General features: G+C 38.4%; 1 protein-coding gene and 1 long non-coding RNA gene across 5 annotated transcripts in view; one reads left to right on the forward strand and one right to left on the reverse strand.

Annotated features, from left to right (window-relative positions):
* The window catches only part of spata20 (spermatogenesis associated 20), a 73,083-nt gene extending 65,469 nt beyond the window's left edge, over positions 1 to 7,614 (forward strand). Inside the window, exon 16 of one of the 2 annotated variants that reach the window (XM_073918539.1) lies at positions 7,006 to 7,614. In XM_073918539.1, the coding sequence (XP_073774640.1) occupies positions 7,006 to 7,176 (171 nt within the window). In that variant the 3' untranslated portion in view covers positions 7,177 to 7,614. Of the gene's footprint in view, positions 1 to 70; positions 1,379 to 7,005 lie in introns of those variants that run through there. The other variant, XM_073918540.1, reaches the window with a different exon arrangement.
* Positions 7,615 to 7,834: 220 nt separating this feature from the next.
* Positions 7,835 to 25,636, reverse strand: part of LOC137496821 (uncharacterized) — a 29,856-nt gene continuing 12,054 nt past the window's right edge. Inside the window, exons 3-6 of one of the 3 annotated variants that reach the window (XR_012388040.1) lie at positions 14,503 to 14,626; positions 11,320 to 11,428; positions 10,765 to 10,981; positions 7,835 to 10,658 (exon numbers count right to left, since the gene is read on the reverse strand). This is a non-coding gene — a long non-coding RNA (uncharacterized lncRNA). Of the gene's footprint in view, positions 10,659 to 10,764; positions 10,982 to 11,319; positions 11,429 to 14,502; positions 14,627 to 16,486; positions 17,354 to 18,402; positions 20,683 to 25,636 lie in introns of those variants that run through there. The other 2 variants (XR_012388042.1, XR_012388041.1) reach the window with 2 other exon arrangements.

Consider the following 25,636-nt stretch of genomic DNA (forward strand, 5'->3'; position numbering starts at 1 on the left):
ACTAATCAACTGTTTGTGTGTGCGTGTGTGTGTGTGTGTGTGTGCGTCTGATTTTTGTGTGTTTATGTAGGTGAGAGTAGCAGGTAGGAGCTGACAGTCTATCGGTGTATGCTAGCTGGAAAAGAATCATTGCTTAGCTCATGGGAATTGGGGAATCAGGAAAGAGAGGGGTAAGAGACGAATTTGTGTGCGGAAACGCTGAGATGTATTCCAAACAACATCGGCAGAGCTGGCAGCTAGAGACCGACCAAAATACTGGACTAATGTAAAGGATGTGAGACTGCGAATAACAGATAAATAAGATAAACAACACAGTGTTTAGAATTGTTCAGTCTGTATTCACAATGCAAGATAACGTAGTGCCACTGTTTTAGGCAAAAAAGGCATGTTCTCTGACAGAATGGTGTAACAAGTAAAGCTTAAAACACACAATATCCTGGTTTCCATCTTAATGTGAAGTTTGTATTGGATATACAAGAATAACTCATGGTATTTTGCTCAAAGGTGAAGACTTCACTCAGTGTTTGTTCTGGACAATTCCTCTCACTGTAAAAGAAATTCTACTGTACTGTTCTGCTTTAAATGACTGCAGATGGCATTTTTAATAAAATGGACTCTCTTAAGGACATTTTTAGCAAAAGTGTCACCAGAAACAATTTAGGATGTTTATCATGTATTAACGCTAGAAAATCATATATAATAATAATAATAATAATAATAATTCCTTACATTTATATAGCACTTTTCTGGACACTCAAAGCTCTTTACACATGGGTAGAATTGGGTAGGATCCTCATCCACCACCAGTGTGGAGCATCCCACTGGATGACATGATGGAAGCTAGCTGATTGGTGGAGAGGAGAAGGGGGGATGAAGCATGATATGGGGATGGTTAGGAGGCCATGATGGACAGAGGGCAAATTTGGCCAGGACATCCTTTTCATCCCTTTCGAATGGCATCCTGGGATTTTTAATGACCACAGAGAATCAGGACCTCGGTTTAATGTCTCATCCGAAAGACGGTGCTCACCCCTTCATTATACAAGGGTGTTAGGACCCACACAGGCCGCAGGTTGAGCGCCCTTTGCTGGCCTCACTAACACCACTTCCGACAGCAACCTAGCTTTCCCATGTGGTCTCTCATCCCGTTACTGACCAGGCTCAGCCCTGCTTAACTTCAGTGGGTGAACATGTGAGAGTTGCAGAGAGCCAGCTGCCGGCGGTATATAATTTGTGTAATTAGTTTGCTGTTTTTAATTGTATGTTTATTAATGAAATGTTCTTGCCATTTATCATCATCATCTGAATGTGCAGTGAATCTTTTTAAAATGCTCAAAAAAGAAAAGAAACAACCCCAAATGCAAATTAGGTGCACTTCAATAAAGTTGTTTGAGTTATAATATAGACACCATTGACAGAAATACCAGCTTGACCTCACAAGGAAATGTAAGTATTGTCAGAAAAGTGGTTCATACAAATTCATATGGTTTAAAGAGCCCCTATCATGGGTTTTTGAAAATGCCCTTCTATGCAGTGTGTAACACAGCTCTAAGTGAAGTGAAATACTCAAAGTCAAACCCCGCCCATTTGTTGCATGCGCAGACCCGGGAAAATTTAAACCCCCACCCAGACAAACACTGTAGCAGATCCCAGTTGAATCATCTCGCAAAGATGCTGTGTATGAAGTATGAAGGACAGCTAGTGTTATTTTCCCTACCCAAAGATGAGGCTGTGAAGAGTCAGTGGTTAAAGTTTACTTTAGCAAAAATACTTTAGCATTATAGCCTCAGCCTTGTGCTGTGCTTCCGTCATTTTTTTCCTGATGAATACTACAGTAAGCTATATGGTTGTTTGTTAAAGGACGGATCGGGAAAGACTATTGATGTATGGGACTTTGTAATTTGCTGATGTTTAATTAGATTGCTCCTGCATTGGGCTCAAACATACACTCTAAACTCTGACTACTTCAAAATTGGTGATAAGCCATGGTGGGCATTTCTCTCTGTCTTGAGCTGAACACAGTAGACCAATCGCAACAGAATGGGTCATTGGACGAATCAGCACAGATTAGCATCACGCAAAAGAGGGGTTTGGGAACAAATAAATCACTGAACAAATCATATGGGAGTCATTGGGATAATTAGGTAATGATAAATAAATATTATAAAACAACGAAAGTGTTTTTTGACCTTTCATGCAAATCAGACTGTTGTTGGGGACCCCAAAACCAAAACATGACCTTGTTTAATGCCTAATAGGGGCTCTTTAATTAGTTTGAAAATGACTTTTAAAAGGAGGCGTGCCCCCAAACCCCACCCTTACCTTACCCCTCGTTGGGGATGAGCACATTGTGCTAAAATATATGAATGAAAACTAGCCTCTAAATCAAAAAGTTATGAATTTCAGGGAGATTGCTTTAGAAATACATGAACAGTCAAGTTTGATCCCATTCTGTCAGATTTGATTTATCAAACGCGATTTCATCTACCATTATTCACATTGACTCCTTTTAATGACAAAGTCACAAAACATCTCAGTCAAGCCTAAAAGGGGATACTTTTTCTTCTTAATTTGACATCAATTGTTTCTTATGCAATTCCTCCAAATGTGGATTAAAACAGGGTGACGGAAGTGACTTGAATTTAGAACAAATTTGAAAACATTGTGACATATACAGTGCTCAGCATATATTCAATTCAATCCACCTTTATTTGTATAGCGCTTTTACAATGTAGATTGTGTCAAGGCAGCTTCACATATAAGATCATAGTAAATTGAAACAGTGTAGTCCAGTTTTCTGAGTTTAACTTCAGTTCAGTTTAGCTCAGTTCAGTGTGGTTTAATTGTCCATACTGTGTACAAACACTGAAGAGCAAATCAATCGATGTGCAGCTCTACAGATCCGAAACATGCAAGCTAGTGGTGACAGCGGCGAGGAAAAAACTTAACCAATTGGCGAAAATGGAGAATTAAATAATCTAGAGAGAAACCAGGCTCAGTTGGGCATGACCATTTCTCCACTGGCCAATGTCTTGTGCAGAGCTGCAGTCTAGGCACCGGAGGCTGGAAGCTCGACCTCAGCGAAGACTCGTCTGATTGTATATATATATATATATGAGTTATATATCTGATTATATATGAGTACACCCCTCACAAATCTCTCTTTTAAATTCATATTTTAATAGGAAGCCATACAATATTATATTTGTGCATGTGCATTAGTTAGTCCTGAAGCCAAATCTGGAGCTTACCTAACAAAATAACTTAAGATAATGATCCAAAAACTAGTAGACCCACATTTATATGTTATAAATGTTTATAAATTTATACAAATTTAAAAAAAAGAAGAAAACTCAAGAAAAGTTTAGTTATATTTAGGTTGTATTTTTTATCTTTTGCAATATTTTGCTTATTATCTTTTAGTTTCTAAATTTGTTCGATGACTAAAATATTATTTGAATAAATATATCTGTTTAATAAATCAGTTTTGTTTAAATGCACCAAAATAAATTGCCTATATTCACTGAGAAATTGATAAAGATATTGATTTTCAAAATGGGGTGTACTGAGCACTGTACATGTAAATAGGTTGTGATTACCATAACATTGTTTTGTGCTTGCATTAAGCACGACTGACTCCTGGAATTCCACAGCAGCGTTCTGGCTTTTTCATATTTGTGGTATTCTCAGTTTTTTTTTTTTTTTTTTTTTTAACGAAGCAATATTACAGCATTAACAGACTTGTGTATGGATTATTTAAAGTAAACCACTGTCAAGAGATGTCTTTTTTATATTTGAAGTGTTGCTTTTCACAGGTTGCCATGTCCACTTATTTTATCCTGCACAAATGTCTCTTTCTTACCATAACTCACCTGTAGTCCCCTAAAGGCATAGTTCACCCTAAAATGAAACTATTAACTCCCTATCAAGTGGTTCCAAACCTTTATGAGTCTTTCTTCTGCTGAACACACAAGATGCATTTAGAAGAAAGCTACAAACCATTGACTTTTATAGTTCCATATGGGAATCAATAGCTACAGGTGTCCAAACATCTTCGTTTGTGTTTAACAGAAGAAAGAAACTTCTTAAGGTTTGAAACAGGTAAATAATGAGTACATCATTTGATTGGTTTTTGGGTGAACTGTCCCTTTAACCTGGTTGTAAAACTGATTTACTGTTGTTGTTTTAAACGAGCGAAGTTGATAAGCACGAGATGAACTGCGAGAAAGTCCAGTGTTTTCTTAACCCCAGGCCTCATGCATCTTTTCACTCTCTGTTTTGTCTGCTTGTCATTTTTTATATGTTGCCTCAGTGGACTGTCAGAGTTCCTCGAGTCAGTCTGAAGACAGCCCGCGTGAGGTCACGACAAATATGACAGAAAGCCTTGCCAGGATGCTAGCAGAAAAGTAATGATGCGGAATTGTCTCAGCCCCTGAGATGCAATAAAGAGAAGCTTCTCGCAAACAGACAGTAACAATATATTGCACTTAGAAGTCCATGGACAGGTTTGGCTGAGTTGAGTTGTTAACCATGCCTGTCAAAAATCACACCCAACGTGTCAAGACCAGAAAGCAGAGAAAAATGTCTGGCTCATGTATACCTGGAATATCCTCCAAAAAGCCGGGTCTTAGCTGAACCTTGAAAGCGGCCCTACGGTTTAACCTCTGTCACATGCACGAGTCCTTTCCTCTTGGATTTCACTGAGCTTTGGGCTTCTCGCTGAGGAAAGTAGATTTAGTCTTTTATCCGTTCTCCCTTTGGTAACTCTTGGCCACTGGGCAGCTCAGGCTCTCTCTGCTGTCTCTCATCTCGCTGCTGTATTGTTGAGTTAAAGGTTTTTTTTCCTCTCAGCCCCCCTGACTGGACTTGGCCTGATTGAGTTATTTCAGACTTTGCCCCCTGTGAGAGACGTGAAGGAGCGGGAGGCGGTGATGCTACCGTCTGTGTGGATCAATAGCATTGAATTATTAAGACAGTGGCTTTATTGCACATCGCTATAATGGATTTCTTGTTAAAATTACAAAAGGAAAGACAAGAAATGCAGTTCTAATAATTGGACTGATGGTGATTGATGATAAAGTGCGATTTCCTCAAAACTGAGTATGTCTGTTATGTGTGTTGAGGAAGGTGCTGTTACTAGTGTTGGGATGATTTTTTTCATCACTGTTTGTACAATAATATGTGAGGAGTTCTATGTGGTGTCAATTCAAGTGTCCCTACAAAATCTGTCAAAATAAATGTTTAGTTTAACTTGTGTTAAGAAAAAGATTCATAATGTAGGGTAAAATGAACACTTACACTTACTGGCCACTTTATGTACACCTGTCCAGCTGCTTGAATACTGCATTTAGGCATGTATACATGGTCAAGACAATCTGCTGCAGTTCAAACTGAGCATCAGAAGGGGGAAGAAAGGTGATTTAAGTGACTTTAAACATGACATGGTTTTTGGTGCCAGAGGAGCTGGTCCGAGTATTTCAGAAACTGCTGATGCACTGTGATTTTCACGCACAACCATCTCTAGGGTTTTCATAGAATGCTCTGAAAAAGTGTAAATATCCAGTGAGTGGCAGTTCTTCGGGTGCAAATTCAGGTTTGGGGGTGGTGGTGTAATGATGTGGGGAATATTTTCTTGGCACACTTTGGGCCAATTAGTACCAATTGAGCATCGTGTCAATGCCACAGCCACCTGAGTATTGTTGTTGTATTGTTGTTATGGAACTTTCAGCAGGATAACGCGCCATGTCATAAAGTGCGAATCGTCTCAGACTGGTTTCTTGAAAATGACAATGAGTTCACTGTACTCAAATGGCCTTCAAATGTCTGAGGAATATTTTCAGTACCTTTTTAAATGTATGTACCTTATTGAATTTGTCTTAAAAGAATAAGGCAGTTTTGAAGGCAAAAGTGGGTCCAACCCGGGACTAGTAAGGTGTACCTAATAAACTGGCTGGTGAGTGTATTGTAATAATGATAATACTATTATTATTATTTCTTCATTTTCTTGTCGGCTTAGTCCCTTTGAACCGCCACCTTATCCAGCACATTTTTACGCTGCGGATACCCATCTCCGGGAAACATCCACACACACACTCAATACACTACGGACAATTTAGCTTACCCATTTCACCTGTACCGCATGTCTTTGGACTGTGGGGGAAACTGGAGCACTCGGAGGGAACCCATGCGAACGCAGGGAGAACATGCAAACTCCAAACAGAAATGCCAACTGAGCCGAGGATAGAACCAGCAACCCAGCGACCTTCTTGCTGTGAGGCGACAGCACTACCTACAGCGCCACTGCATCGCCACTATTATTTATAATAATAACAAAATTTTATATTATTGTATTTTTTGATAAATGTAATATTTCATAGATTAGCAATAAATACTAAATAAATGCATTAAAACTACAACCAAACAATCAATAAAATTACTTTTTTTAAATTTTGACTTTACCTAAAATTCCTATCGCAATTAACCATTTTTTTTTTTAAATATAATGCATTTCAAAGTACTATGGTTTAATTCTTGATAATTGTATTTGAACTTTGCTTGAAATGGCATTCGAATGGCTGATATATCTGTGATGATTTGCAACTGCACCATACTGGTGCTTAGGATTGTGTTAGCAGTGAGATATAAAAATGTTTTTATGCTTATGATTTGAAGATGCGAATATGACCAAGGTCAGGGTCGTCTCCCCCACAGCAGCTCCTTTGTCCTCGGGTCATGAAAATAGAGCACCCAGATATAAACAAAAACCATAGAAATAAACCATGAATGGGACTGTCACTATAATCGCACTGCCCTGTACTTTATTGAGGGTTATTACTTGCCAAGAAAGCATATGGAGTCCTTTGGGTCATAAATTTTGTATTAGACTAAAACTATATGACTCCCGCTACCACCATTTCAGCTAAATTGTCATCAGAGTGACAGTTATGACTCTCTCTCACTCCCTCTTTTCTTCCCTTCCCCCTCTTTTTATTCGTTTTTCTTCAGGTCCTGATGTTGGCAGATGGCAACACAGAGGGTTTCCTTTACGATAAGCTTCCCATTCTCTCCACCCTGGTTCCTCAGGATGGCAAAGCAACCGCGTATGTGTGTGAAAACTTTGTCTGTGCCCTTCCAGTCACCTGCCCGCAGGAACTGAGGAGACTGCTGATGGAGTGAGCTCTGCTGTCACACCACACAAATATCCCACCACTACATATCTCACATTATTACACCAGTAGCCAACCGCAGTCGTCAACGAATAAAAAAAATGCACTGTAAGACGTTATCCAGTGGCAAGGCAAACCTTTAGGGCTTGCTCTAGTTGTAATGTTGGGCTTCGGTCCAACACAAGATTGTAGTCTGGGGAGATGAGAGTACAATGACATCTTAATGTAAGGAGGAACGCTGAGACTAAAGCTTTTATAGGTTTGTCTCATGGGCTCTTGATCTATGATGACAATCAAGCATGCTTCTTTACTACTTATCTATTCAGTGCAGCTGATGAGCCCTGGAAATGCAACTATCAACTAGATTTAGCGGAATGAGACATACAATGTATGTACCGTACACTAGAGTTCAGACTCAGTGGAATATAATAAATGCTCATGGAGTAAACTGTTGTGATGTGGTTTATCTGTGCATTGCAAGGGATGCAGTAGTTCACCTAAAAATGAAAGTACTGTCAATAATTACTCACCCTCATGTCATTCTTTCATTCTCCAAACACAAATTAAGATATTTGGATGAAATCTGAGAGCTCTCTCATTCACTATAGACAGTAAGACAGTAGACATACAAAGAGCAATATGGTACCAAAAGCATTATCAAAACAGTCTGTGTGTCTTTGCGGTTTAATTTGAGCATTATGAAGCTATGAGAACACGTTTGTGCACACATTAAACAAAAAATGAAAAGTTTTTTTTACAACAGTTCTTCTCAATGTCAGTATAGGGCGCCGTTTTGGCATTCATTTCAAGAGATTTATTATTACAAGTTATTACAAGCAATTGTTAAAGGTGTAGTATGTAGGATTGATGCACATGTAGGTAGCCAGATTGTTGACACCAGCAGGAGCAAGCTAAAAGCGAAATTAAGTATTCACATGAGTACATTACGTGAAAAGTCAACGGAGGTGCAGGAACAGGTGTATTTGAAGGGAAAAAATAAACAATGCATTTAGTGTGAATGTAAAATTCGAATAAATTCGCTCAAGCGGAAAATTCACTGAGGTGAAAAACATCCTGTGAGTAAACTAGAGCAAGTGACGCAGTGGTCCATGTTTGGTGTGATCCCAGCAATACACTTTAAACTGCTCAGCTAATGTTTACGTTTTTAATATTTGTATCATTTGCGAATTAAACACCACCTCACATGGATTTTATAACTCTGAATCTGTGTCTCATTTCCCTCCAAGCAATTTTGCATTTAATAGATGTATAAAAGAAGACTAAACAGACGGTTCAAGTCTAAATTTGGGCTGTCAGAAAATCTAATAGCGTGCGTTCACACCAGACGCGGAAGAAGCAATGTTAAGTCAATGCAAAGACGCAAATAGACATCCTGCGACACAATACGCACGAATAAGGTGGCGCGAATGATGCGATTCATGCGAATGAAGAGGCGCGAGTATCGCTCAGGTTGGAAAATCTGAACTTCAGAGGACATTCGCGACACGTTAACTAATCAGGAGCTTTCTCTTGTATGGGACGTGATTATGACATGCGCCTGTTGTTGGTGTCCCAGGGGAAAATCCTCCTTCCGATCTGTTCAGTCTGAAGCACCACTGAAAGCTTCCATCATCCAGGTATATTTTTTGGGGGAGTTTATGAGCTCACAGAGCTGGGTGCACCTCTGATTGGATCTACTGGACTCAGACACGGCTCCAAACGAATCAACGCTGTTTTTCAGCCTTCATAAAGCACATAAACACAGCTATTCTCTCTATAAAATCCATGTTAACCATTTACCAACGAAGCTGACAGAAGCAGACCGAAGCCCCGCCCATGATGCGAATCTGCATCTATTGTGACGTAAATTTGACCCGCGAATGAAGCGAGTAAATGAAAAATGTTCATGCTCCTATTTACTTGCGAATTTCGCGATTTATTCAAGCGTTCCGCGTCTGGTGTGAACACAGCATAAGAATTGGCCAAAACTACACTCTAGTCATCAGATAAACAGATTAGACGAACTTCATGTGTGTTGATGAGTTATTGTTAGACTTCTATTAGATTTTCACTGCGAGCTCAAAGTTCTGTTTTAGCCAATCTGTTGCTGCATAGATGTCTATTAGATCTCTATTAGACTTCTTTTAAAATGCTTGCTGGGTTCAAAGGCTGCTAGTGTCCTATAGAAGTCACATTTTTGGCCAGGCCCACAAGCAAGATTCTTCCATTTGTTTACCACTAGCAAATCCTAATGAAATTTGATTCTTTTAAATTGCATCTTAGTCTAAAATTCAGTAGGTGTCATCATCACACAGATCCATTGCATTGGAGACATTTCCCTCAGCAAGATTTGTAAATATTGCTGAAATCGCACATTCTGCTGGCTTTACTGGGATCAGTGCAGTGTAAACATTTAATGCAAACCAAACTGCGGAAGTCCCAAAGAGAGATTTAGAAAATGTAGCATTGCAGTCATGCTGAGTGAATGGGTCTAATTATAAGGATGCTCAGATCTGCAGAGAGGGAACACCGCTGTTTAACTTGGTAGATTTTCTTGAGAGCTGCTGAGGGATGTGTCTGTTTCAGCGCGACAGCTCCTTCCTCTTCCGCCCCCGCCACTTTACCAGCCGTGGGTGACACAGAAAGACAAAATTAACCCATCTGCAGAGCTACAGCACCAGTCCATTGTGAAAAATTCTCAGGTTTTAGTGCGCTGAATGTTTGCGGTGAGCACTGAATTGCAGCGATGACATATACAGTAGCAGTGACACTGTGATTACCAGGAGATCAGCAACAAAGGGAATAAACTTCACTGTTGTGCCCACCACACTAATTCAGAGACTCATGCCAAGTAGCACGGTGAGCTAATCGAGACATATCTGCCGTCAGTGCATGCTGATTTCAGCTGCCAATTCGCCTCTTGTAGATTTGCCTGCAGCCACGTTTTCCTGTGTTTGTGTGCAGACGAGTGCAGATTTTGTGTGTGGAGGAGGAAGGTGAAGAGGGGGCTCTGCTCCAGTTATGTCGAGTCCTGTCTTTGTGACTTGTCAGGAGTTTGTACAACCATGCTTTCGTCTGTCTTATCATTTTTCCCTCCTTCCCTCAACCAGCTCAGGGTGTCGAGGAGCTCTTTGGAAGCACAATGTCTGACTGTTCAGGGACCTATGGAACCTTAGTTTGGTAGGACAGCTTTTGTTCCTCCAGCAATCAGTACTTTGTTTACAGGTATTCGGTGACAGGGAACTTGTTGCAAGAACCTCAGTACCTGTCACATTAGAGGGAGCCTCCATGTACAGATCCCTCTAGTTTAAGTCCGTTTTGAAAGAATATCTGCGGTGTAGCTCAAGGGCCTGGACTCTAAGAGAAGAATCCCTTTGGAGATCATTACTGCATAAGATTTGTGAGTGCCTCCGAACCCTTCGTACCTTTGCAGGATAGCTGAGTAATAAGGCCACAGGAGGCTCACCGTGCACACAGTCTGCTAGACAGAACCTATTAGGATTTGCAAAGTATGAAAATAGAACGTTCAGTATCATTGGTTTTATTGAAATACATATAATAAATTGTAATCACAGATGAGGGATAACAGTTTGAAAACATTTCAGGATGTATATGTTGCAAGCCCACTGAAGGTGTCCTGTGGTATCTATTGGGAGCTGATCTTTCAAGTTATGGAAGTTGCAAGATGGGGCCACCATGGATCAAAATTTTTGGTCAGGACATCCAATCCGACAGACCTTGAGTTAGATTCTGATCAGTGGGATTTGGAGGCCAGGCCAACACCTTGAACTCTTCATCAAAGGTGCATTATGCTGCTGAATAAAGGACACTTGTCATGAAGAGGTGGGTGTTTCTGGGCTGCTTCAATGTTTAGGTTAATAGTACTTGATGAACTTTTGTACACAGGAATAGCTAGACCCACTGCCTCCAAGTATGACATTGACCAAAGCACTAGAATCCCTCCTATAGCCTGTTGTTTTCCCATGGTGCATGCTGTGTCATCCAAGATAGGCTCATTCTGAAACGTAGCCTTATATACATTTCTGAAGATCGCAAATTATGTAGCTAACTTATGGCTGCATTTCGTCTTTAAAACTAATAATATGGAATAGCATGACGCGTTTCTTTTCTCACTAATCAGCTGACAGCTTACCTGCATGTGAACGGCTTTTCTGCTGTTACCAGTTTGTCCAGTAGCTCGACACGTACGTCGGCTGCGACAACAGGGTTTGAGTCCAGTGAAGAACGGATCCAGAAAGCAGCTAAGACATAACAAAAGCCAAATAAGTAAATATCAGGGTGAGAATGTGGTAAAATCTGAAAATGTGGTAAAAATCAGGGGGCTTTTCTTTTTCATTTTAAAACACCGCGGTTAGGTTTAGGGAAGGGGTTGTGCAGGTCAATAGGTGCTTTTCAAAATACTATTGGTTGGGTTTAGGGAAAGAGGAGTGTGGGGGGATCGGTCGATTGGTCAGTCAGTCAGTCAGTGAGTTAGTCAACAGCGGCCTCTGGGGGATTTTTGTTAGATGAGTAGGCGCGAATGGCACACATGAGAGATATTGAGATGTCAAAGAGTGTACACAGCGGCCTCTAGTTGATTCGCGAAAACAAAAACTGAAAAAAAAAAATGCTCATAGGATGCATTTTGCTCTTTCCAGATATGTATATAGGGGTACGTATTCAGAATGAGCCTGGGTTGGTGTCATCACATCTCCAGGTAAATGATGCTCACACACATGGCAATCCACATTATGTAAAAAAAAAAAAAAAAAAAAGGTCTAAAAAACCCTTCTCATGCTCCAAGGTCTAATTCTGCTTCTCACATACACATTTAGGTGCTTCCAATAATGGACAAATGTCATCATATGCACTTTGTGGCCCCTTACTCAACTGGGTACGATGCACTGTGTGTTGTGACACATTCCTCTTATAACCATCATTTGAATTTGTGAGTTGTGCCATAGATGGGATATGACCAACTTACGGAGTTGGGCTTTGGTCACATGGAATTGATAATGACAGGGTATAAATGATGATGTACAAGCAGTCTGAATCAGAGATGGTGGTTGGTATGCTATGTGACTGCCGTTTTTTCGTCTGTTGAATCCAATGAAGCTTATTTTGAGACTTGGATTTCTGCTTTTTGAGCCTCTTTAAAAATATCTTGCAGAGTCCACTACATAAATTGGATTTGTACTTCCCTAATGCACAGATGAGCCTTGAGCACCCAACACTAAGTTGCTGGTTTGTGGTTTGTCCAATTTCAGACCACTATCTGTAACTTATATTACTACTACTGCCGAGTCTGATTGTTAGCAAAAGAAAAACGTTAGTACCGCCATTTCAGAGATACTGTGACTCAGTCTGCTTGCTATAACCATCTGACCAGTCAGAGAAGTCAGAACTTCTCACATCTTTATTGACCATTTCTTCATCTCTTTGTTTACCAACTTATCTACTCAGGATTTAAATTGTGGCCTTGATAGAAGATGCAACCATATTCACCTTGCCTCTAACCTTGTGACAACGTTTTGACTTATCAGCGAATACTTATTGAATACAGTTAGTAATTATTGTTAAATAATAATTGTGTTTTAATTACATTATAAACAACACTACTCAAACCATAGTTTTAAATAAAAGTAGCTTGAGTACTGCATGAAAAAGAAATAAACCTTTACTGAAAATTCTTTTTCATAAGGTTTGCTGTGTACTGTTTGTGTGAAGAACTAATTCATCAACTCAAATGGTTTTATTGACAACCAACTTCACTTTAATGATCTCTCTTTATCAACCTGTCCATCTGTTTCCAGCAATGTCATCTTTTAAACACAGGTTCTTAAAGCAGCTTCCAGCGGCTGTGAGTTCTCATCAGACTAGACTGGAGAGAATCGCTCTTGAGCTGCTGAGTGTATGAGTGTTTGTATTGATTCCACTCTGTGTGGGTCCTTGGCTTATTGGCTGATGGCTGGCAGGATTCCTGCCCCAGAGAGAGAAACCAGCCGCTCACAGCTGATTGATTATAGACCTCGGTGTTGCTGATTACAACCACACATTCATACAAACAACCATCACCCAAAACTTGCAATGCGTGACCTCAACATCATATTGTGGGCGCATTAACAAATGATTGCAAGACCAATAGTGATTTAGCCCTTGACAGAGATTATCTCATTTTTAGCATTAATGTTTGATTCTGTCTAACATCTGATTCAGTTTTAACATTAAAACTTCCTTATGAAAACTTTTCCTCGTATGAATGCCAGTAGTCTGTTAACTATTTTTATACCAAATTATTTTTTGTTAACACTTTACAATAATAGTCCAATAGTTAATGTTAGGGTGGCGCGGTGGCACAGTGGGAAGTGCTGTTACCTCACAGCAAGAAGGTCTCCGGTTTGAGCCTCAGCTGGGTCAGTTGGCATTTCTGTGTGGAGTTTGCGTGTTTCCTGGTGTTTGCGTGGGTTTCTTGCGGGTGCTCCGGTTTTCCTGACAAGTCCAAAGACATGCGCTATAGGTGAAATGGGTAAGCTAAATTGGCCATAGTGTATGTGTGTAAATGAGAGTGTATGAGTGTTTCCCTGTGTTGGGTTTTAGCTGGAAGGGCATCCGCTGTGTAAAAGCTGGATATGCTTTATAGATTGGCAGTTCATTCGACTGTGGTGACCCCTGATCAATAAAGGGACTAAGCCGAAAAGAAAATGAATGAATGAGTTTATTTATTTACTCTGAACAATATTGTACATCATGTTAATAATTTATGTTATTAAGAATGTTGTTAACATTAGTTGATGCACTGCAAGTAAACATGAACGAACAATCAATGCTTTATTTTTATTAGTTAAGGTTAACAAAGATGAATAAATGCTATAAATGTGTTGTTGTTTGTTCATGTTTGTAAATAAATGAACTAAAATTAACTAATGGACCATTATTTTAAGTGTTATCATTTGTTGGCTTATAATATTCACAACCAATTTAAATTCTTTATTATTATTTTAAAATCAGTTTTCATTACTGTATTACTAATTAATTACATTATAAATAAATAGAACCTATGGCACAATGATGTATAACTCTTGGTTAATGTCTGAGGCAGATTATAAGCAAATATTTGTTCCCTTGTGGCATCACACTCCACATTGTATACATTGGATGTTTAAACTACGAAACTTGCTGGTTTTAATGGCAGAAAGACCTCATAAATGTCATTATTAATGCAAAAGACAAACTAAGGCCCAATCCTAATTTAATTTTCCCCTTGGCCCATGAAAAAGAGTGTGAAAGGAAAGTGCTTCAATTTTTACCCCTAAGAAATGAGACAGCAATACAGCACCTGCACACGTCATCATTGGTCATCGCAGTATGAGATCGACGATGGCAACTGCTGTAGATATTCCAGTTGCAGTTCCATTCCAGTTCCAGTCCATTATTTTTCAGTTTTTATCTTCAGGAAATCACTAAAGGCAATAATATCATGTTATTATAACGATATAATGTGGCAATAAGCTTGTATATGTACTGTGCATTTACATCGTGTCCATCTTCTTCTATGTACAGACATGAAATCGCCATTAACATTATGCCAGACACTGTGAAAAGCTAATTTCCAGCAACTAGACTTTTCTGACAGGGGATTCCAGTGTTATCGAGTGACGGATGTGAAAGTATGTTGAAAGTATTATGAATTATAGACAGTGAAATTTTAGTGTTTTTATAATAAAAAAGCATGACGGTAAAACACGAACGCTGTTATGAATGTAATAAAACATAAGCTTGTTATTTGTAAAAATTACAATAATGAATGTTGTGCAGTCATGCTTTCGTTGTAGATGGTGTATTCTAGGTAATTTTTGTACCCCTTGGTTTCGACTGTGGTCTTGAACAAGTTCTGTTTCAAGGACTATCTAGCACTTCCCCTGTCACCTACTCGGTCCCAGTCATTCCCCTCGCTGGCCAGCAGAGGTCATTCTAAACATTACGTCATCCTCAGACACTGATTGCAACACACCTGCAGCACATCTCACCACACACACACACACACACACACACACACACACACACACACACACACACACACACACACACACACACAAACACACACACACACACACACACACACACACACACACACACACACACACATATATAAGCAGCCCAAACACTCCAGTGCGAAGTCTTGTTCTGCCATTGCTGACATTTCTGAGCATTCATACCCTTGCCTGATCTCCCCGTTGTTACCTGGACTGTACCTTGACCTTGCCTTGCCTTGCCTTGCCTGCCCTGAACCCTGCATTGTACCTTGACTTTGATCCATGCCGCCTGCCTCGAACCCTGCCTTGTATAACGCCTTTAATCCACGCCGCCTGCTTCTGACCCATGCCTGCTATCACTATCCTTGACAGCCAGCCGCCAGCCTATCGACCCAATATTGCTATGTTTGAAATGAGTTGGCACACTAGTGCTTACTGTGTGATTGTTATTAAACTGTGTTTAATAAATATACTGCAAATGGATCCCTCTGTGTCAGACTCCTCGTTACATCCCCTTAGCCCTACGCCTTCGCGCTAAAGAGAATTGGGACATCCCTACCCTTTCACTTGAAGACACACAATGAGTAAGGGGAAGGGCTAGGGGGTAGAATTGGGATTGGGCCTATGAAATGACCACAAGACCAATACTGATTTAGGTCTTGACAAATATTTTCACACTTTCAACATTATTTCGAATAGTGGCCACTTTTCCACTTGTGAATGTTATGAGCACCTTATCAGTAAATTAAGCAATGTCTATTAACATTTTCATATGCTAAAATACTTGCTACAATGCTACAAAGATCTTTTAAATGTCAAACGATCAAGGCAAGTTTGAAGTCTCATTATTCATGAAAAACCATCAGTGTTGCTTTCAAAGACAATTTGATTTCTACTCTAAAGCAGCTCTTCTGTGTTTAAATTTTGGCTGGTAGAAATGTCAAAGAAGGTAGAGAACTCAGCCACATCCTCTCCTACATCATAATCATCATCGCCAATGGTAGTTTAAAGGTGTTAACAGTCAAAGTATACTTTCCTGAATGTTTGTTTTGGTAAACTGTTTTAAACTCCTTTGTTTTGACTTGATTTGGTTCCAAAAGGCATCACCTCAGTTCTCAAGTTTGTTTGATGTATATAGTAAACACTATGCAAGATATAATTGTCTTATCAACTTAGTGTCATTGTTTGGGAAAACTATTTATGAGTTTTTGTTAAACCAATTTGCAGAAAATTCACTTTCACTTTGATGTAAGTTGTCTTTTCTGAAACCGTTTTCTCTCTTTGTACCCCTTTGCTTGTTGGTTTGTTGTTTTCTCTTTCAATTTTCTAGACTCTTCTTTCAAGCACATCAAAGCTAGCTGGCCCGGCTTCACAGTAGAGCATTTTAGCCCTGGTTTGCTCTTCCCAGAGGAGACAATTAGCCATCCGTCTGCCACATGCTCACATACAGTACACTTTCCCTGACCAACGGCATGTGTCATCCAATTGGAAATTTTTTTGACCATGGCAGCAACAATGTGACTCCCTGTGTCATCAGCTGGTTGGCAGTCTAATTCTTCAGCATGTAATGTACTTTCTCTTCTTCCTAGATGGTGGCGTAGCACTGACGCTGGCAGTGATTGATCTGATTTTAGTATTCTCTGTTGCCCCAGTGCCCGCCCGGCGCACGAGCTGCTGTTGAGGAACGGGCCTCGCCATACATATTCATCAGTGAAGAAGGTCAGGGAAGAGAGGAAGAACACAAACACAAGGGACCGTGTTCAGGCAGTAAATTCAGTCCAGTGTGGCGCAGCGGTCGGCACTAGACGTGACATTTCATAGTGTACACACACAGAGCGGCAGGCGGGGAACGGGAGGCTTGTCATTTTTGTTGCGACGCAATTGGGTAATGATATACAAGAAGACTCAAAGGAGCTGATGTGGTCAAGTGAGGTCAGTGAGCTCATGTCGAAAGAAGCCTACTGTCACTCCAGTGTTTGGAGTCTGAGGCTGTTTTCTGTCCATTCTTTAAAATCATTATATGAATTAAATGCAGCCAAGGCTCTCTCTAGCTTGTTCTTGGCTCTGGTTTGGATTGGTCCCGGTTGTTACATGTCTGTATTCTTGATCAGGAAGATCCAATTCTACAAGGTGATGCCGTCCCAGAATTCAGTTCTGCAGGGGACATGGAAATAAAAAGCTGAAGTGTTGCATCACTTTATTTCCTGCTTGACTTCTCATGCATTGGGGCCATACTGTATGTGAATTTGCATATGTAAATTAGTATAAAATGTCTCTTGTAGTAATTCCTAAAAAAATGTTTAAACTTATGGGGGACATGTTTAGTCTTTTTGAGGAAAACAGCTCTTAAATTTTTGTAAGTATTGTTTCTTTATATATATATATATATATATATATATATATATATATATATATATATATATATATATATATATATATATATTCAACATCACCATTTTTCTCAGAAAACTTTCTAAAGGTGCTGTTGACTTAAAATCTTCACCAGATGTTGCTAACAACCAAATGAATCCATATATACTCAGAAAACAATGCTAATTAGATTAAAAATGAAGTTATGTGTAATATAATGAAATAACACAGGGAAATAGTACCGAATACATGAAGAAAGGGAGGTGTAGAAAGGCAGTGAATGCCCAGACAGCAGCTGAAATCCTTAGTAGTTATTCAGTAACCCTCTGTCCTTTATCAATGTAAATTAATATTAGCTGCTTCAGTCCAACATCTACATTATCAGGATGATGAAGATGAAACCAGGGTGGACATTACAGCAAGACAGTGATCCAAAACACAGCCAATGAAACTTTCAAAAGGTTTCAGAAAAAGAAAATCAAGCTGTAGATTGGCCTAGCCATTGAAAAGTCACCTAACTTAAGTCCAATAGAAAATATTAATTAAAGATTAGATTTGATAGAAAAACCTAAAGAACCATCAAAACTTTTACACTCTGTTGAAGTCTGTGAATAAAATCTCATTTAAGAAATGCTTGTTACTTCATTCTCTATATAAGGGGCATCTTTAAGCTGCAATCACTAAGTATTGGTGTACCAAATACAGTGCAAGTATTAAATACATTTCAGTAGTTTAGTAGTTTCTCTTTGTGTCATTCCATTGTTATAACACATAACATTTTTTTTCCAATTTTTATTTATTTTATATATTTTTTTTGTAATATTTTTATGTTTGTATTGCTTGGGTTTTTACCAAAATTTGGTTTAATTATATGTCAACAGGTCCATTAGGATTTTTTCCTAGAAAAAAAGTGACGTGTTGAATATTTTTTTTTCCCTCACTGTTCATTCATTAATTCATTTTCTTGTCGGCTTAGTCCCTTTATAAATCTGGGGTCGCCACAGCGGAATGAACCGCCAACTTATACAGCAAGTTTTTACGCAGCGGATGCCCTTCCAGCCGCAACCCATCTCTGGGAAACATCCACACACACATTCATAAACTATGGACAATTTAGCTTACCCAATTCACCTGTACCGCAGGTCTTTGGACTGTGGGGGAAACCGGGGCACCCTGAGGAAACCCATGCAAAGGCAGGGAGAACATGCAAACTCCACACAGAAACGCCAACTGAGCCGAGGTTCAAACCAGCGACCATCTTGCTGTGAGGCGACAGCACTACCTACTTCGCCACTGCTTCGCCCTTCCCTCATTGTATTTAGACTAATAAAGTTGTGTTTAAAAGGGTTAGGTTGAGGTTAGGTTAGGCCATCATTGTTTTTCACAATAAAAGATAAAAAGACCCACCTCCATTTGTCTATTTGTAACAGCTGAAAATGCATATCAGAGCAAAGTACTGCTGCGGAGATCAGAAATTGTGTTGAACCATAGATCTTGAGGTGGTCATTAAAATTAAAAAAATATGACAAGATTTTGGACAACCAGGATTTACTAAAGCTGCTGTCCAGTCAAATTGAGCAATCGGTGGTGAAGAGCCATCATCTCTTGTGGAGATGACCACAAGAAAAATAGCCTAAATATTGCGACTGTACTTTTCTGATGTAAAGATATGAAACAATCTCTTCACTTTAACTGCCATGTTTTCTCCCACATTCTCCCACATTCACATCTTTGCTTTAAAACATTAAAACAAATGTTATATAGCCTACAAACCTCAATGTTTCGTGACTTTGTGATCTAAAGCATGTAAATATGAGGCACGAAATTGTCTGCTGCTTGGTAAAAATCTCGCCATTTTGACCCTCCATCTTTACACAAGGCACATTTGGCATCACAGTGCGGGGTTAGCAGTGCAAAAATTGTGTTCAAGTACAGGATTTGAGGAATCTTGGTTAAAACGCTATGATAGCCAGGGTTAAGCACAAGTTTGACAACAACAATATCCAGGGGTTAAGCGCAGTGTGAAGAGCCCTCTCAAGTGGCTCAGCCAGGGCTCACACCGATGTAAAATCTCCAGAATGACCTGAAATGATGCTTCACCATTGGTCCACATCCAACCTGACAGATCTTGAGAGGATCTTCAGAGACAAAAAATGGCAGAAAATCCCAAAATCCGAGTGTGCAAAGCTTGTCCTATCATACCCAGTGATTCAAGGCTGTAGTTGCTGCCAAAAGTGCTTCAGCTAAATATTGAGTTAACGGTCTGAATACAAATGTGCTCGATGTGATAATTCAGTTGCTCTTTTTTGTTGTGACGATTCTGTTTTGCTTTGTCATTAGGCGGTATTGATGTGGAAAAAGGTATTTTGTCATTAAAAAGAAAAATAAATAAATAATAATAATAGTACATTGTACATAGCATGATGGTTGAACCGAGGATCCAAAAGGAGCAATGCGGTTTTAGTCCAGGCCGTGGTACACTAGACCAGCTGTATACCCTCACCAGGGTGCTTGAGGGTTCATGGGAGTATGCCCAACCAGTCCACATGTGTTTTGTAGACTTGGAGAAGGCATTCGACTGTGTCCCTCGTGGCATTCTGTGGAGGGCGCTCCGGGAGTAGAGGTGCTCTGTTAAGGGCTGTTTCGCCCCTGTATGAACAGAGTAGGAGTTTGGTTTACATTGCCGACATTAAGTCAGACTTGTTTCCAGTGCATGTTGAACTCCGGCAGGGCTGCCCTTTGTCATCAATTCTGTTCATAATTTTTATGGACAGAATTTTTTTAGGCAAAGCTCTCGATTTACTGGTCAATAGTAAAGTTAGTTATGAGCTTCAGGTCATGATCGAAGGACAAGATCGCGGATACAAGCAGCCAAAATGAGTTTCCTTCGAAGGGTGGCAGGGCGCACCCTTATAGACAGGGTGAGGAGCTCTGTCACCTGGAGGAGCTCGGAGTAGAGCAGCTGCTTCTCCATATCGAGAGAAGTCAGCTGAGGTGGCTCGGGCATCTGTTTCGGATGCCTCGGGGAAGACCCAGGACATGCTGGAGAGACTATGTCTCTCGGCTGGCACAGGAACGCCTCGGGATCCCCTCGGAGGAGCTGGAGGAAGTGTCTGGGGAGAGAGAAATCTTGGGTTTTCATGACTTTTTGTTACATAAATTTTTACAGTGTATAAAATAACAGCATTTATTTACATTTTTTTAATGTTCTATTTTGTAACAAAAAGGTCTTACTGATCTCAACATGACATTATTGCTTTGGACTTTGGATTAATTTTTTTTAAATTGTCTGTGTGCCTGCTTGTTGCTGCATATAAATAATAATTTACTGAAAAAGTTAAAAACGCATAATAATCATCATTCAGACAGCATTTAGTCAGGAGTCTTTGTTTATCCATTTCTGTTGCAGTTAATGTTTAGATTCATATATGTGCTGATTATTGTATAAATACAATAGGGCCGCACAATATATCTTTTCAGCATCGATATCACAAGGTGTACATCCGCAATAGTCACATCACAAGATATGCAATGTTGAGTTAAGATTATAGTTGATTACAATCAGTGCACAGTTCAATTATAATGGAGTACAAGTTTATACTCTGCATGCCTTTTTAAAGAGATAATTCAACCAAAAAATTTACTTTACTCACTATTTTCATTTCATCCTACACTTGTTTCAAACGTTTTTCAGTTTCTTTTTTATGCTGAACACACAAAAAGATATTCTAATAATTCATAAACATTTGAAACAATTAAAGGATGAATAAATAGTGAGTAAATTTTCATTTTAGGGTAAACTGTCTCTTTAAGGCATGTGACTCTGTAAAAAATTAAGTTTAAAACATCTGGCCGCTAGTAATTATAATGTTTATAACTAATAAAGGTTACACAATATACAATGAATATTATGTAATGTTGATTAATATCTGTACCTGAATACTGTTAGATTCTTCAGTATTCACTTTATGTTTGCTATATTGTATGTATCTATGCTTGTAAGTTATTTGCTATTTTATGTGATATTTACTCCTCTACAAAATCACCCCATATCAATCTAAAATGAAGAATTATTTCCAAATGAAGCTGTATTCATATCGCAATGCATATCGCAGAAATCTAAAATATGTCAATGTCAGATTTTTCCAGTATTGTGCAGCAATAAAATACAATATATAATAGCATGAAAAAGTAACTAAACTTTATGTAGCCTACAGAGAATGAACTTCTCTAACTAAACCTCCACATTAAATCAGCTGCAGATCCAGCCAGCATCTCTCTTCCTCTCACACTTGTAAGATTTATAGGGTTTGACCAGAATGTTCTAGCATGGGGTTCATGCTAACTAGAGCAATGGGAGCTAGTGGGGAAAATGGAGAGACTAGTTCATCATGTTAGCCTAGTTACCTGCGGCAGACAGAGACGGCAGGAAAATCAATCGTGCTTTTCGTATGCAACATCACTGCCGCGCTTATATTACATATTCTGCCCTAATGATACAAATGACCACCAGGCACATGTGGAGCTCGACCTGTTTTCCTACTCAAATACATGTCATGTTTAGCAAACTCTCTTGCTGGTTTTTACTTGGGGTGATTGTTCCTCGCTTACATCAGCTTATTTCAAATGAGGTCATGTGAGTTTTAGCTTGTGTTAAAAACTCTTATGTAAATTATGATAATTAGCATTTTCTTAAGTAGCTTTTCAGACTCTAGATATCACCAGGGCAGGTACACATTTTTGTTCTTGTTTATTTTGTTTTATTCACATGCCTTACTTCACTTGCCTTCACAGCGAAGAGGAAAGGTAGGTGTTTTACTCATAGTCACAGGTGTGTCACTTTTTACACTGTTTATTAATGGAGCAGACATGCACGCTTTGGAAGAATACCAAAAATGCAAATAGGTGTTTAAATACTTAAATTAAAACCATCACACACCACCTACAGTTAAAGTCAAAATTAATAAGCCTCCTGTGATTTTTTTTTCTTTTCTTTTTAAAATATTTCCCAAATAATGCTTAACAGAGCAAACATTTTTTCACAGTATTTCTTATAATATATTTTTCTCTGGAGAAAGTGGAGAAAGTCTTATTTGCATTATTTCAGCTAGAATAAAAGCAGTTTTTAACTTTTTTAAAGCCATTTTAAGGTCAGTATTATACTCCTCCTTAAGCAATATATATATATATATATATATATATATATATATATATATATATATATATATATATATATATATATATATATATATATATATATATATATATATATATATATATACAACAAACCATTGTTATACAATGATTTGCTTAATTTCCCTAAATTGCTTAATTAACCTATTTAAGCCTTAAATGTCACCTTCGCCTTGTCATTATGGCAAATAGAAATCAGTTATTAGAAATTAGTTATTAAAACCATTATTATTAGAAATGTGTAGAAAGAAATCTTTTCATTAAACAGAAGTTGGTGGAAAAAATATGCTGGGAGGGGGGCTAATAATTCATGACACAATAGAAGCTGGAGTATGTCATGCTCACAATTCAGCTTCATGTGTAGGCATGGACCAGTATAAGATTCTGACGATATGATAATCTTGGAAAAAACTATCAGTTTCACGGTATCACAGTATTGTGATTACTGCTCTAAAATCAATGACTTTTTCCCTGATTGAACACAGTATACTGTTGCCCTAAAAAAACTACCGATAAAAAATGTAAACATAAATGTAACCCATAATAAAACATGTAAAAAAAAAAGTTTTTCCAAACATTGAAACTAGTTATCATCTCATGCCTATTAACATGATTACATTCAAATGTATTAAGGGGAAAAATATGTATAATTTGAATAAAAGTATATATATATATATATATATATATATATATATATATATATATATATATATATATATATATATATATATATATATATATATATATATATATATTTCTGGTGGCACAGTGCCTCAGTGGTTAGCACTATGGCCTCACAACAAGAAGGTCACTGGTTTGAGTCCTGGATGGAGTTTGCATGTTCTCCCCATGTTCGTGTGTGTTTCCTTCCTCTAGGTTTACCCCTCATGCACTATAGGTGAATTTGGTAGAACAAAATTAGGTACAAGTGTGTGTGTATGTAAGAGTGTATGGGTGTTTTGCAGTAATGGGTTGCAGCTGGAAAAGCATCCGCTGCGTAAAACATATAAAAGTTGGTGATTCATTATGCTGAAGTGACCCATGATAAATAAGGGACTAAGCCGAAGGAAAACAAATGAATATTTCTGTTCAAAGAAATGCAGTCCTGGTGAGCTGAAAATACTCTATTCAAAAGCATAAAAAACCTTCATGATCCAAAACTTTTGACTTGTAATATATTTTAGTAGACCTAGTTAAAAATAAAGAAAAAGTGCTCTGCTCCATTGACAGCTTTACTACTTTTATTTCTGAAAGTGTAGGCTGGCGTTCTATTTGCATTCACATTGTGATACTTAAGATGAGCTAAATCGGATACTGTCATCCTTAGGGTTTTCAGATGTCCCAGGACACTTTGAAAAACTGGGAATGAAGAGAGACTCGACCAGAAGTGTGGCCTGGCAAAACTAGCCCTTGACATTTCCTTGACATTTGTTGACATTTCTGAACTGATGTAGATGGGGGATCGAGGAGTTAATCAAAACTGGGAGAGAATATTGATGCGCCACCATTGACGGCCAGTGCCATCTGTACCCTCACAGTCACAGAGGTTCAGCGCATGTGGTGGAGCTGCTGGACTGGTCAAGGATGGGTGACTGCACACGTCAAGACGAGGGTTCAAGTGGACATTTTCTGCACAGCTGGTGTCAACGAATGACATTTTTAAACAGGTTTTTATAAATGCCTACCTGTCAAGTTTTAGATGGAAAACATTGATCAGTGACTAAATTAAAAGTTTTTAAAACTATTTTAAAATGATTTAACTGTTAATTATTAAATTAAATACTAAATGTGTAATTGTTCAAATACGTTGATTGGTAAAGGTGCTGTATGCAAGTTTTTGTCTCACCTGACGAGATTTGAAATGATACGACAGAAATGTAAATACAGCCATTCAGAAGCACAGAATATGCGTTCACTCACAAAACGGTAAGGTTTATAATCTAATTAAGACATATTTTTAACATTATTAAATGTACATGCTGAATCACTTATTTGTGTTTAGTTCTAAAGTTCAATTTCAAACGGTTTATTTTATTTTCAAGATCTGAGGTGAACTGTCTGCTGCTGTTTTCAGTATATGGCAATAAATGTCATGTAAAATGGCATTCAAACTCACATTGTTAGCATTTAACACTGAATAAAGCACTTGAGGTTTAGATCATTGTCACTTTTCTGTTGTTTACCCGTCAGAAATAAAAGCTTTTTTTAATATATCAAGTCGAGGTGTTGGTTAGGACAAAACTCAGTTTAATATGGAGAATATTCCTTCTATCGGGTGTCGTTGCTTTTATTTAGATCACAGTTTAAATCAATCGCTTCTGTTTTCAATCTGGCAACCTTCGCTTGCATTTGTTTTGATCCAGGAGTGCATTACCTAGTTCAACCACTGGGTGTCAAACTTACATACTGCAACTTTAAGTTTACAAACCCTTTTATTTAATAATCAAACCTGTTTTTCTTAGATTAGGTAAAAGTTAGAAGTTAGAGTTATTAGCCCTCCTGATTTTTTCCAACACATTTCTAAGCGTAATAGATTTATTAACTCATTTACAATAACTGATTTTGGTAACACTTTACAATAAGGTTCATTAGTTAATGCATTTACTAACATGAACTAATCATGAACAACACATGTACAGCATTTATTAATCATAATTGAACATTTACTAATGCATTGTTAACATCCAAGTCCATGCTTGTTGACATTAGTTAATGCACCATGAGTTAACATGAACTAACAATGAACAACTGTATTTTCATTAACTAACATTAACTAACATGAACAAATACAGTAGTAAATGTATTGTTCAGTGTTTGTTCATGTTAGTAAATGCATTAATTAACATTAACTAATGAACCTTATTGTAAAGTGTG

Source organism: Danio rerio, chromosome 12, assembly GCF_049306965.1.
Source record: "Danio rerio strain Tuebingen ecotype United States chromosome 12, GRCz12tu, whole genome shotgun sequence".
Classification (NCBI taxonomy): domain Eukaryota; kingdom Metazoa; phylum Chordata; class Actinopteri; order Cypriniformes; family Danionidae; genus Danio; species Danio rerio.